Source organism: Patiria miniata, unplaced genomic scaffold (genome assembly GCF_015706575.1).
Source record: "Patiria miniata isolate m_02_andy unplaced genomic scaffold, ASM1570657v1 HiC_scaffold_14, whole genome shotgun sequence".
In the NCBI taxonomy this organism is placed as follows: Eukaryota; Metazoa; Echinodermata; class Asteroidea; order Valvatida; family Asterinidae; genus Patiria; species Patiria miniata.
This window is the reverse complement of record NW_024037052.1, coordinates 2,594,938-2,607,711: the sequence shown is the minus strand read 5'-3', so window position 1 is coordinate 2,607,711 and position 12,774 is coordinate 2,594,938. Positions and strand designations below refer to the sequence as shown.

At 40.9% G+C, this 12,774-nt stretch overlaps 1 protein-coding gene across 2 annotated transcripts in view; it reads right to left on the bottom strand.

The window, feature by feature from the left end:
• The window catches only part of LOC119721877 (protein DENND6A-like), a 31,970-nt gene that overhangs the window by 17,530 nt on the left and 1,666 nt on the right, over window positions 1-12,774 (bottom strand). For both annotated transcript variants that reach the window (XM_038191812.1, XM_038191813.1), the window contains exon 2: window positions 7,724-7,762. In XM_038191812.1, coding sequence (XP_038047740.1) covers window positions 7,724-7,762 — 39 coding nt within the window. The remainder of the gene's footprint in view (window positions 1-7,723; window positions 7,763-12,774) is intronic.

Here is a 12,774-nt window from a genome sequence, read left to right as displayed (position 1 = left end):
TCTTGCAACACCGCCAGAGCTTATTGTGCACCCACACTTTTTCTATCCTCATAGGGAGTACCGATTGACAATACCCTATTTTCTACCATCTTAGGGGTTCCTGATACCAGCACCCGATTTCACGAAGCGCTGCGACGCGTCGCAACTCGAGTTACGATGTGTAACACGTGTAACTCGCGACGCGTTGTATAATCCATTTCATGAAAGTTGGGATGTGTTGAACACTTCGTAAGTTCCTTAACAACGGCTTAAAAAATGTCCCAAGTTACGACGTGTCTAGTAGTCGTCGCAAAATAAGAAGAGTCCGTTTTAGCCAGTTTTGTGCCATAAACATTACATAAACGAGATTATAATACCGAGGCAAGGTGCGTAAAGTTCTAAATACATGTAGAAAATTCATTGAACAATTATGAATTACCCTGGAATATTGCAGTTGAAATTTCAAAGTAGCTACACAGTCCACTGAGAGCTTGTTTTCGTTTAAAATTGCATCGCACGGCCGCCATTTTGTAATACGTTTTAACAAATTTGGAGCGGAGATCAGATGACTCTTTATTGAATACCAGACGACTATTTACGATGCGTCGCACTTACGACGTGTTTTGTGAAATGGATCGCAGGACGCGTCGCAGCTGCGACACATCATAGGGATACGATGCATCGCATCGCTGCGACGCATCGTAAGTTACGAAGAGTTTCGTGAAATCGGGTGCAGTACATATAATATCATTTTGATCGATTTCATGCAAGAGTTTCATGCAAAACTTCTGGCAACACGGCCACAGCTTATTGTGCACTTGCACTTGCGTTGTACAACATTTATCTTCAACAAGGTGGACGCCATTTTGTGTCGTGGTTGGACGGTATCTAGAAGGAGGAAATGCCCCCAAAATTGACCAAAAGTATGGTGTTCCATAATGTGCCATCGGCGTCGCATCTTTCGCCAGAGTTTATTTTCTGCACTCGCACTGGTTTTTTTCTTACAAGCCCTTGAACAACACTGAATGTACAGTGTTTATAAAATACACTGGTGAAGGGCAATGATGAATATATACCAACCTGACGCAAAATCCATTTTATACAAATAATCAAATTTGCACGTACGGAAAATATCCGATACACAGGTATCTGTAAACTATTTTTGTATGTTTTGGAGTAAACACCTCATGATTCAACATGTCGGTACATACACCGAGTATCACAACAGTATCATGACAGTAATAATGTCATTATCAACAAAAATACAATCCATCGTGTGCTACACATACATGTGTACAATGCAAACAACCCTGCCAATAAAAGGAAAGACAACATTTAGCTGCTGTTTATCACATACATATACATGTACACATGTACCCGTATTTTTACTTCTTAGATCATGTGGGGTCGAACAAAGGTCAAATACAAGTACATGTATGCCTGCTTGTGCTGTACATACATGTGCATTTTTCCTGAACCCATGTCTGATTTCTGTGACTTTCCCAAGCTGATGTGTGCAAAGTACAGGGCATCCTACAATGTATAACAGCAGCAGTTTATTTGCCAGGGTTTCTACTCCACTCAACACCACAGGTGGGGTCAAAGCAACCATAAAGCAAGGAACAGACAAACCAACAACTTCTTTTAAAGGGCATTATGTCCTTGAATGCGCCCAATTGGGCTACACATGTACAAAGCGCGTTTTAAGCGAACTGATGTGAATTGGAAAGAGCATTTAAAGGTAGGGTAGATCAGTTGTCATTTGAATCATTTCTTTTTGTTTGAAAGAACAAAAATGCTCAAAATCTAAAGAGGGGTGCTTACATGTACCAACTTGGGGTGAGATGGCCTAGCAATTAAGAACACTGGACTCACGCTCTGGTGTTTCAGAGGCAACAGTGGCGTGGGTTCAAGCCCGGCCCGGACACTTGTGCCCTTGAGCAAGGCACTTAACCATTATTGCTTCGTCCTTCGGATGGGACGTAAAGCTGTAGGTCCCGTGTGTTGTATACATGCACGTAAAAGAACCCAGCAAACACTTATCGCTAAGAGAAGGGGTTTGCCCCGGTGTTTCTGGCAGTTATCCTCATACATACACCATGAGGCTGTACGCGATAGCCACACCAGGTGTTTGTACAGAAGCTAACAGATTCGGATACAGAAACTAACCTGATGAAGTTTTAGCTCTGTGAATGCTGTATATTCCGAGAAAACAATATTTTAGGATCTCGATTTCAATTCAAAAGTGGTCAACGCCTGCACAACCAATTCACGGATTCGCCGAATAACAAAGAAACTAATAACAGAAATTTCAATAAGTGACGCATCTTTGAAAATGGCCTGAGAAGTTGATTGTTTTCTTCAAAATGACAGCATGCCAGGAAAGAGTAAGGGAGTTTAGTGCCATTATTATATTTAACCAAGTACCGGTAAGCATTTCAACAATAATTTTGTCACACTTTTTGGATAGCTGCAATTGATTTACTCTACCTTTAAAAGTACGATAAATGTCCACACAACCATCCATTAAAAACTAGGCGTTTTTGTGTTATTCTTGCGAGAACCAAAATGTTGACTCTCAACAATCGAGCTGTTGAGTGCTACAACATGTACTAGTTGTGAATTCTGCTGCACACTGCATCGCACACTGGGAACGTGCGAGAAACAACATTTGTGTATAGGTGCTGTGTGTATTATGTGACACACACACGTGTACCGTACATTATATGGATACGGCTGGAAATACGTATGCGTATGCAACACAAAATGTCGGCCACGTCCGATGTACCGGAACGTAGTGTTTTTTTTTTCATCTTTTCGGTTAAGACAATAAGTTTCCTTTCAACCATCCCTTTGAAATAGGATTTAAATAAACAATCAAAATCATACAATTTTCACAGATTTCAGGCCGTAATGCCATATTAAGCAACTTGCATAATGTACATGTACTTTTTTTTTACTAATTTAGATATGCTTGGAAAAAGGGTCTAAATAATTGATTTGCCCTTGAAAAATAAATGTTGTATGTTAATTCTAGCAACATTTCTCTCAGTGTCTTAACGTCATTGTCTTTTTGGATAAAATTTCCTCTGTTTTTTCTTTTTTGTATAGGCCCTACACTTTCAATACATGCACTTGTAATTTACCGGTAACTGTCCTTAAAGATAACAAGCTGTTTCAGTTTTACTTTTAATTTCATTCAAAGCTACGTATAGGCCTACATAACATCGACAGACACGCTGCAAGGAAAAGGGTGCTTAAGACAAATTCAGCTTCTAATAGGCACTTTCATGTTACATACACATTGCTATCAAACGAAAATAAAAAAGTTTTTGCACTGGCTTCAAAGTTATGATGTGATTAGGGTTACGTACGAACAGGGACAGACATTTTGTGACTCTAGAGTTTTCTAGGTTTTAGCTGATGGCATTCCTCCAGGGTACGTCTTCTTGAATCAGACAACATTAGGGGATTATTAAATGTTATGCTTACATTGTGACTTTATCTAAAATGTCTGTCCTTTTAAAAACTGTCTTTTTAAAAACTATATCCACCATAGTTTCTAAAATACAAAACCAGTTATCCTCTGCAGGTGATGATATTTCTTCAAAGCTTGCAATGTTTACAGCAAAAGTTGAGAGACTAAGATCCTAGTTTTATTATCAAAACTCAAAAGGTCTTCTCAAATGTCACACTTTTGGGCCCATTACTGTGGAATATATAAATGTATGTATGACAAATAATGGTGATAAACATCGTGTGAGAGAATTCTTAACAATCAATCACACTCTACTTCAGAGAGCACACTGCAGTAAATTTTAGTCTAGATGCAATTTCAGTACTTAACCCTTACCCTACTAGACCCTCCAACGCATGCCAATATGTGTCTTAAGAAAATCTCCTATGTTTTGTGCATGGCCCTCCAATATCTGCCATGTCATTTCAAGGGTAACTGGACAGGCACTCCAATACATGCCACAGAGAACAATGAGAGTCCTCTGATAACAAAGTGAGTGCCCCCAGCTGGTCAGTATCAGGCACCCTCCAGGGCCTCCAACTCCTGCCAATTGGAGCCTTCACTGTTAAGACTTGTTATCTGCCAAATAACTGCAGCTGGAGGGCATTGGCATAACCAACTGACATGCAGTAAACTACCCTCAGAGAGTAAGGGTTAAAGATTATACAACATTTGCTTGCGCTATAATTTTCAGAAATTTGTGAATTTGGAGGTTCATAGTATTTTATTGTTACCATAGACTGACCTGTTTAAAGGTTTTGTTTATACATTGTTTGTAGATACTGGAAAAACAAAGAAAAAATTATGTCCTAAATATGGTAAATTTGGGACAGTACCTTTTTGTTTAAATCACCTTTTTTTTCCAACGATGGTCGGCCAACCGTCACTGGAAATTGATACAAATATCCCACTTGAAAATGTCAGCACACCAGATGCCATGATCTTATGGGATGCTTGAGACTATTATTCATTACAGTCTTAAGTAAGGGTTTTCATTTTGTTTTTGATGTTTGCAAATGTTGTATAGTAAGCTCTTATGCTGATCACGTTTCAAAAAATATAGGCTGGAGCTTGTACTATATAAGTTAACAAATTATGCAAATCTCTGCATTTACATAAATGAAAGTAGATGCACATACCGTTACTTGACTACCTCTTATGAAGATTCAATAATGATGCTTATCAAAATAAGTGGAAGCCGGAAGTGAGACAGAAACTGCAACTCCTAATTCAATCAAGACTGAGCATTTCAGCTGTACTTCTACACTGTATCAATGATATTGATTTTTAGTGTTACCAGTGCTTCTGAGTATGTGAGATAAGTTACAGGCACATTCAAACCAGGACATCGATGATGTCATTACAACTGCTATAACTGGATTGGGACGCCACTTCAAATAAGATGTTTGGTTGGACTTTAGTTTATTCCTCAATGAACCAGTTTTGTCGGGTCATGCACAATGGACAGTGAGGGAACTGTACCAAGATGGACACGTTAGGATACAGCATTGTAAATAGAGCAAATAAAACAGTGCACAAATGTTTCCCCCCCCCCCAAAAAAAATTTCCAGGCCAAATTCTCAACATTTGCATTGCAACTAAATGAGGTTTAAAAAAAAAATTGAGTACTGTCAGGTAACTACAAACATGTACATATGTACAAATAAGTTACAGTCTCTTTGGTTTTACCTACATGACTGTTGACATCAATTGTCAAAGATTAGCAAAAAATGCCAGTTGATCAATGAGTTCACGCAGCTCTCTGCTTACTTCCAAATGACCTTATTGGATTAATTCACATGAAAGTTGCTAAAATGTGAACTGATTGTCCAACAGTAGCAAATTATATATAGTACACATGTAGTAAATGTTGAAAATTACCAGTGTTATTTTTGCCAGTGTTGTAGTCAAGTACTTTTTTCCCCGAGTACTGAGTACTGCCGAGTACATGTACATGTATGTAGGTTGCCGAGTACGAGTACGAGTACTTCTGAGTACAAGTACAGGTCTCCGAGTACGAGTACTTGTACAGTCTCCGAGTACGAGTACTTAATAAATAATAATAATAAACGTATATAGCGCCTTTTCCAAAGGATACAAAGCGCTGGGGGAGAATTCAACCAAAGACAGGTAAATAAACATTATGAGACCTTTTTGCTACATGTAGGTGCTGCGACGCACATTCCTGCCATGGCCAGAAACACCGGGGCAAACCGACAAGTGTATACTGGGTTCTTTAACGTGCATTACACAACACACGGGACCTACGGCTTTACGTACCATCCGAAGGACGAAGCAATAATGGTAAAGTGCCTTGCTCAAGAGCGCAAGCACCATGTCCCACGGTCAGGATTCGAACCCATGTAATGTACCACGGCACACGAGTCGAACACCGTAACCACTGAACCACAGCGCCCCAAGTACCGGTACTTGTACTTCCGAGTACGAGTACTTATATTTCCGAATACGGGTACGAGTACTAGTACATTATGCTTGAAGCCAAAAATTGTGTAGTTGTTAATCACTTGTGATACAAACTAGGGATCGTCTTTGTAAGCATTTTTCAATTGAATAATTTGAACTATATCTCCTTTTAAACTGCACAAGCAGTCTCAAATCAATGTTTTTCATTGTGAACCTTGAAGCTACCGGTAAACTGCACGACAGTGGATACAGACGATAGGCCTATATTTTGTGATTACAACAAGTTACAACTTGGCACAAAAGTGCCACAAATTCTTCACAGGCTGACAATTTTTGACAAGCGAATGTGAACGGTGACGGTACATGCAACGTGCAAAGTTGCAGATACATGTAGGGACCGAAACCAGGGTTGGAAAACGGCCTTGCTCCAATCACCTACATGTAGAATCATACAACCATTTTGAGGAACACCTCGGCATTTCACGTACATGTATAGTACATGATTGGCCATTGTGCCGGTGATTGACCCAGGCCCAGTCAGATAAAGACGCAATCAATTCCGGACGTGCGTAGAAGAAACTTCAATTTCTCCGCAATCAACCATTTGAAACTGAAAGTATCGACAAAATATGGCCATGGTAAGCGCTATACCCTAGTTTTTGTTTATTGAGTACTGCTTTTCTTGATCAAGTTTGAAATAAAAAAGGAAAAACGATCATCTGTACCATTTTTAACGTTGATAACAATAATGAAACTAAAATGATGACAGCCAAGAAATAATGGCAACATTTGGAGCACTAATCTCCACGTAAAAACATGTGGATAAATCGTCGGCCATTCCGAGCTGTACAAAAAAGTGGAGCTACGCACTGGTTCCCAATCACTCCATTCGAATGTGGGGAGCAACCAGCCTCAACCACTCCCATTGTTCAAAATAATTAAAATACAATGTAGAGTCGTCTAAAATTATACAATTTTTTTTTTTAAACAGGAGCAGTGCTCACAATGGTCTCCAATTTGAGCAGAGCAAGCACAAATGGTGATCATGAGGTTTGAGAGCTCTTGGCTATTTCAAGAAAACAGAGGGCGCTCTTTAAGTTTAAAGTGACTCTATTGTATACATTGTAACAACATTTCGAACAAAACTGAGGACATGTATGCATCAAACAACACATACTCTTTCAGCCTTTTAAGCAAGGTAGGCCTATATATTATTACACACAAAACTAAACAAGGTGGTTCTCCAACCACGCATCTCGCCCGTTTCAATTTTACATTTTCAGCCTATTTTGCAACTTGACCTCAGATGACCTTTGACCTTGGTATGTGACCTTTGACAGTATTATCACGTGAAGGTTGCCATGATGCATATATATGTGACTCAAGATTGGTTCCAATTGGATATTTCAAATTTTTCAAATGAGACCAACTTTACATTTTCAGGCTATTTTACAACTTAACCGCAGATGACCTTTAAACTGGGTATGTGACCTTTGACATCATTATCATATAAAGGTTGCCATGTTGCATCTAGGACCTGAGTTTGGTTCCAATTGGACTTCAACTTTTGAAATGAGACCAATTTTTCGAAACTTTAACCAAAATACATTTGTACCGGAACATACAGGTACATGAACCGACAGCCATACATTCGCTGGAAAGTTTGTACACACGGACAGACATAGTGATTGCATGATCTCTTACCTGAACTTCATTCAGGCGCGACAAAAAAAGTTTGATGATAAAAATCAACTATCAATACTACATGTAGATGAAATTATAAGGGTTTACAATAATACATACCTCTTTTTCAGAGAGTTTCACATGGTTTGGATAAACAAACTGTAAGACAAAACAGAAAAGTACATATGTATGTGAATAGATTTTGCTTAATAAAAGAAAATCATGAATGGATCTTGAATTGAAGAAAAATCCTGCCTTTCCTTACCTGTATCAGAATCATTTTGACTGTATGCCAAGTGCCAAGAACTTGTACAATGATTAGCTTACATGCTGGTACTTTGAAGTACCGGTAGACCCTTATTACTCCTAGAACTATGAGGCTCCACGATTAAGAACCCCGCAAAATCATTTTCAGCACAAAACACCAATTAAGTACAAAAACGTCCATCAAAATGCAGACATTTCCCACAGAACCGCTGCACAGTTTGCCCCCAAGCTCCGTACTACACCTCATGACATACTCACGTAATATGCGCAGAACAAACATTGCTGGGTTTTGTCGGGTTTTTTTTTGCCAAAATGATGAAAAATATGCCCTTTCCGTACTGAGCCAACCTGACAACTGACACAACATGAGCGCGCCGGGGGGGGGGGGGGGGGGGGGGGGGGGGGGGGGGGTACGGTACTTGCACTTGTACGCATGCGCATACTATCATTTCGCTTGTACCGTACCCCCCGCGGTGCGCTCCAAGCAAACCGAAAATCATCGCTGGATCATATGCGCTCCACGTAGTGGATCCTCATAGTTCTAGGAGTAGACCCTTATATGCCTAAACTATGACAACATCCCAACTGAAGCTTGATTGGTTTCAACAATAGTACCGGTAGCTACAATTCATAACTAAGAATACTGAGATCATCATTCATCAGGCTTCAAGCATGTCAAGGCATTGTGGTCTAGTACATGTACATTTCCATGAGTACCAGTGGAGATATTTCACTTTTCTGAAGACAATAACTGGTGACCTTTATGTGAATAAAAATGCAGTACGTAATCTTATTTTTCTTTATTTAGCAGTGGCACACTGTCCATGTTCAACTAACTAATAAACGAACGCCGCATGACGTCGCGTCACTGACACAGCGCGATCCGTTCTGCTCTTACTTGATTTGTACAACAATCTATTCAGCACTCAAAACATTGATTCGTAACTATTTCTGTTGGCTCACATACAGTTTCTGAAATGAAGCTCAAATGTCCAATTTTGCTAGTTACCAGCATTCAGTTGGATGCACAGTGTCTTTTCCCCCGTATTTTCATCACAACTTCTATTTTGTTATCGCACACATGTAGAAAATAATGTACAAATTGGCTGTTCGATGTGAATCTCACACATAAAGTTCATCGGAGATTCCCGAATGAAAATAAGGTCACGCGGTAGGTTTTTAACCTATCAGAATGCACAGAAACAGGAAAAAAGAAGTCAGTCCTTTTGTCTGAGTTGAGAAAAGTGCAAATGACCTGGATGTATGTGGATTCGCACACAGAGGTACATGTGTATGTACATGTACCATGAATGGAGCACCTTGGGCATTGCGTCGCATTTTTAGCGATATCTTCAGACTGATTGTCCGATTCAAACACAACTTTTCCCCATACACAGCTATCCCCACTATCTCCGTAAATGTGGCTTACATTTTGTAAATACTGGACTTCAACTTTGGCAAAGTGCATCGACGGCTGTTGCCTGTCATTCATAATCATCGGTCTGAAATGCGCCTGCATGAGTGCACTGTTGACCAAGTTACTCGGCCTAGGCAAATCGGCGGAGCGTTAGTACGTATACGGAGGATACCGTAGTTCAACGCTCCACACTCAGTATACAACGCCACGTTCACGGGTCTACACACTCAGTACTAGTCTGAGTAGAGCTATCCTACCTCTAGTCCGAGTAACTTGGACCAAACTTATCACCTTTTTAACATTTGGACATGGCCTGGCGATAGTAAGGTCCAAGCTAATAGTGCGAGCTGGACAACATCATCCTGTCACTGTCCCAAAAACCAACATTTTCCAACAAAAAACATCCGATTTCACCCTCAAAACGGCCTCCAAATTACTAAATATGCCACCTGAGGTACAAGTAGACATCGATGATTAAGATGGTTGTACTGAAGTTTACTTACGATCCGGAAGAAAAGTGAAATTTCCCGTTCAATTCTGAGAGCTCCCCTCGCGATCTTAAACACGTTAAATTTCTGACTCGTGTTAATGTTTGATTTCTTCTTCATGCCCAGCGTACATTCGATGGTCCCCGTATCCCGAGTGCGATTCCGTTACCGAGTGCGCGCGATGCATCGATTATGATAATGAGTCACGTTAGTAAACACAAGTGCATTTCGAACTGTGAAAGGGAATCGGGAACCAGCTTGAACTGGTATCCGCCATAAAAGCTGCGCTAGTTCCCGACTCCCTATTATCGTTCGAAATGCACATGTGTTTACAAACGTGATCCAGTCTACTCATTATCATAATCGATGCATCGCGCGCGCTCGGTAACGGAATCGCACTCGGGATACGGGGACCATCGAATGTACGCTGGGCATGAAGAAGAAATCGCGTCGTTCAAACATTAACACGAGTCGGAAATTTAACGTGTTCAAGATCGCAAGGGGGAGCTCTCAGAATTGAACGGGAAATTTCACTTTTCTTCCGGATCGTAAGTAAACTTCAGTATAGCCCCACTAGTGTGGCCGCGGTATGCTGCTCTGAACCTCTGGCCACACACCGTGGTACCGCGCACTACTAAGGGCATTTTCATAAAAATTTCGGTCAGTTTCTTACATATGGTTGTATTCTATGATGTCCCATCTATCACTTCTGGGATGCTTAGGTGTAATGATGTTCAATTTTCCGAGATATTCTTGAATCTTTCTGGAGCCCATATGCACTCGAGAAACGTCTGGTGATGGCAGCCATTTTGAATGTGACAAGAGATGACCTCAAGCTGTGACGTCGCGTTTGCAAATTGCTTGTCGAGCGAGGGCGCGAGTTGCAAATGCGACGGCTGTTTCCTGTACCATGCATTTAATCGTCTGGGGGCCACGTGCACTGATCTCTATTCAGGATCCACGGCACAGGAAACAGCCGTCGCATTTGCAACTCGCGCCCTCGCTCGACAAGCAATTTGCATAAAGTTTAGAGTATGCTTCTAAAGCAAAAAAAACCCTACAAACTAAGCCTAAATGTGAAAATCAAAATTTGGCAAAGTGCAACACGTTTTTGTACATGTGGATGTGCGGCCTATGTTTACGGCGATACTTTTATAGTCCAGTAAATAGGCCACATTTATGGGGCTAGCTTGGACCTTACTATCGCCAGACCATGTCCGAATGTTAAAAAGGCGATATGTTTGGTCCTAGCCCCATAAATGTGGCCAGTTTACTGAACTGCCTCCGTAAACATAGGCCACACAGCCGCCATCTTGGAATCTGAGTCGGCGAAATTTTGAAAGTGATTTCCACATTGCGACTTCAGACCCAGTTCATTTATGCTTTAAAAATACACTCACCCTCTTAATAACAAAATTTGAACCTGCTGCCAGTGTCAGTTGCCCAGCTGCTGCGTAATTTACGATTATTTCTGGAGCCTTCTTGGCAACTTGGATTCTACCTCCATGGTCCAACTGAACAATGCCCTCGCGCAATATGCGATATGCAGGGATCGTTCACCTGTCGATGTCAATAATCACGCGTGCAGGAGGCACGCCGCAGGCCCGGTGGTAGTCTGGTTCCCAGACCTGACAATTATTCCCGACGCTCACGTCTAAATAAGGCAGCATCCGAATCAACTGTCTAGAGCTAGGTCTAGGTCCACGCCCATTGAAAATACGTGAGAACGCGCTGACAATAGACCTAGCCGTAGCTCTGAAGCCCGTTTCAGACACATCAGGAATAGTCAGAATCTTTTGGTCTGGGAACCGGACTACCACCCGGCCTGCGGCGTGCCACCTGCACGCGTGATTGACAGGTGAACGATATCCCTGCATATCGCATATTGCGCGAGGGCATTGTTCAGTTGGACCATGGAGGTAGAATCCAAGTTGCCAAGAAGGCTCCAGAAATAATCGTAAATTACGCAGCAGCTGAGCAACTGACACTGGCAGCAGGTTCAAATTTTGTTATTAAGAGGGTGAGTGTATTTTTAAAGCATAAATGAACTGGGTCTGAAGTCGCAATGTGGAAATCACTTTCAAAATTTCGCCGACTCAGATTCCAAGATGGCGGCTGTGTGGCCTATGTTTACGGAGGCAGTCCAGTAAACTGGCCACATTTATGGGGCTAGTTTGGTCCTAGCCCCATAAATGTGGCCTATTTACTGGACTGCCTCCGTAAACATAGGCCACGCATCCACGTGTACAAAAACGTGTCGACTTTGCCAAATTTTGATTTTCACATTTAGGCTTAGTTTGTAGGATTATTTTGCTTTAGAAGCATACTCACCCTCTTTATAGGCTAGTCAGAAAGTGCTGCCTTTTTCAGATGTCTAATTTTTGTGAAATTTCATGTTGAAATTTTGATACGCAAACGTGTAAAAATGAATCTGGAAATTTCACGAAAAATATACATCTGAAAAAGGCAGCACTTTCTGATTAGCCTATAAAGAGGGTGAGTATGCTTCGAAAGCAAAAATAAACTACAAACTAAGCCTAAAATGTGAAAATCAAAATTTGGCAAAGTCGATGTTGTGCCCATTCTTGAAAATCACGCATTCTCGAGAATGGGCATGCACATTCTCGAGAATGGGCGCGCATTCTTAAGAATGAGCGCCCATTCTTAAGAACGAGCACGCGTTCTTAAGAATGAGCGCTCATTCTTAAGATTGGGTGGGAATATCACGTGCACAATTTATGAATTTTGCCCAATCTTAACAAACATTGCACGACATAATTATGTTAAATGAATTGTATAGTGGTTAAAAGGGAAACAATTCATATAAAGAGGAAAGAAAATGTGCTATGCTTCTGTACTCGTATAACTACGATAATTTGAATCAAATTAAACCTGTTATTATTGCTTTTTTCTGCCCACTATGGGAAGTTTTGTAATAACGGAGGACTGGGAACTAGTCTGGGAAGTGCTTACTCCTAGAACTATGAGGCTCCACGTAG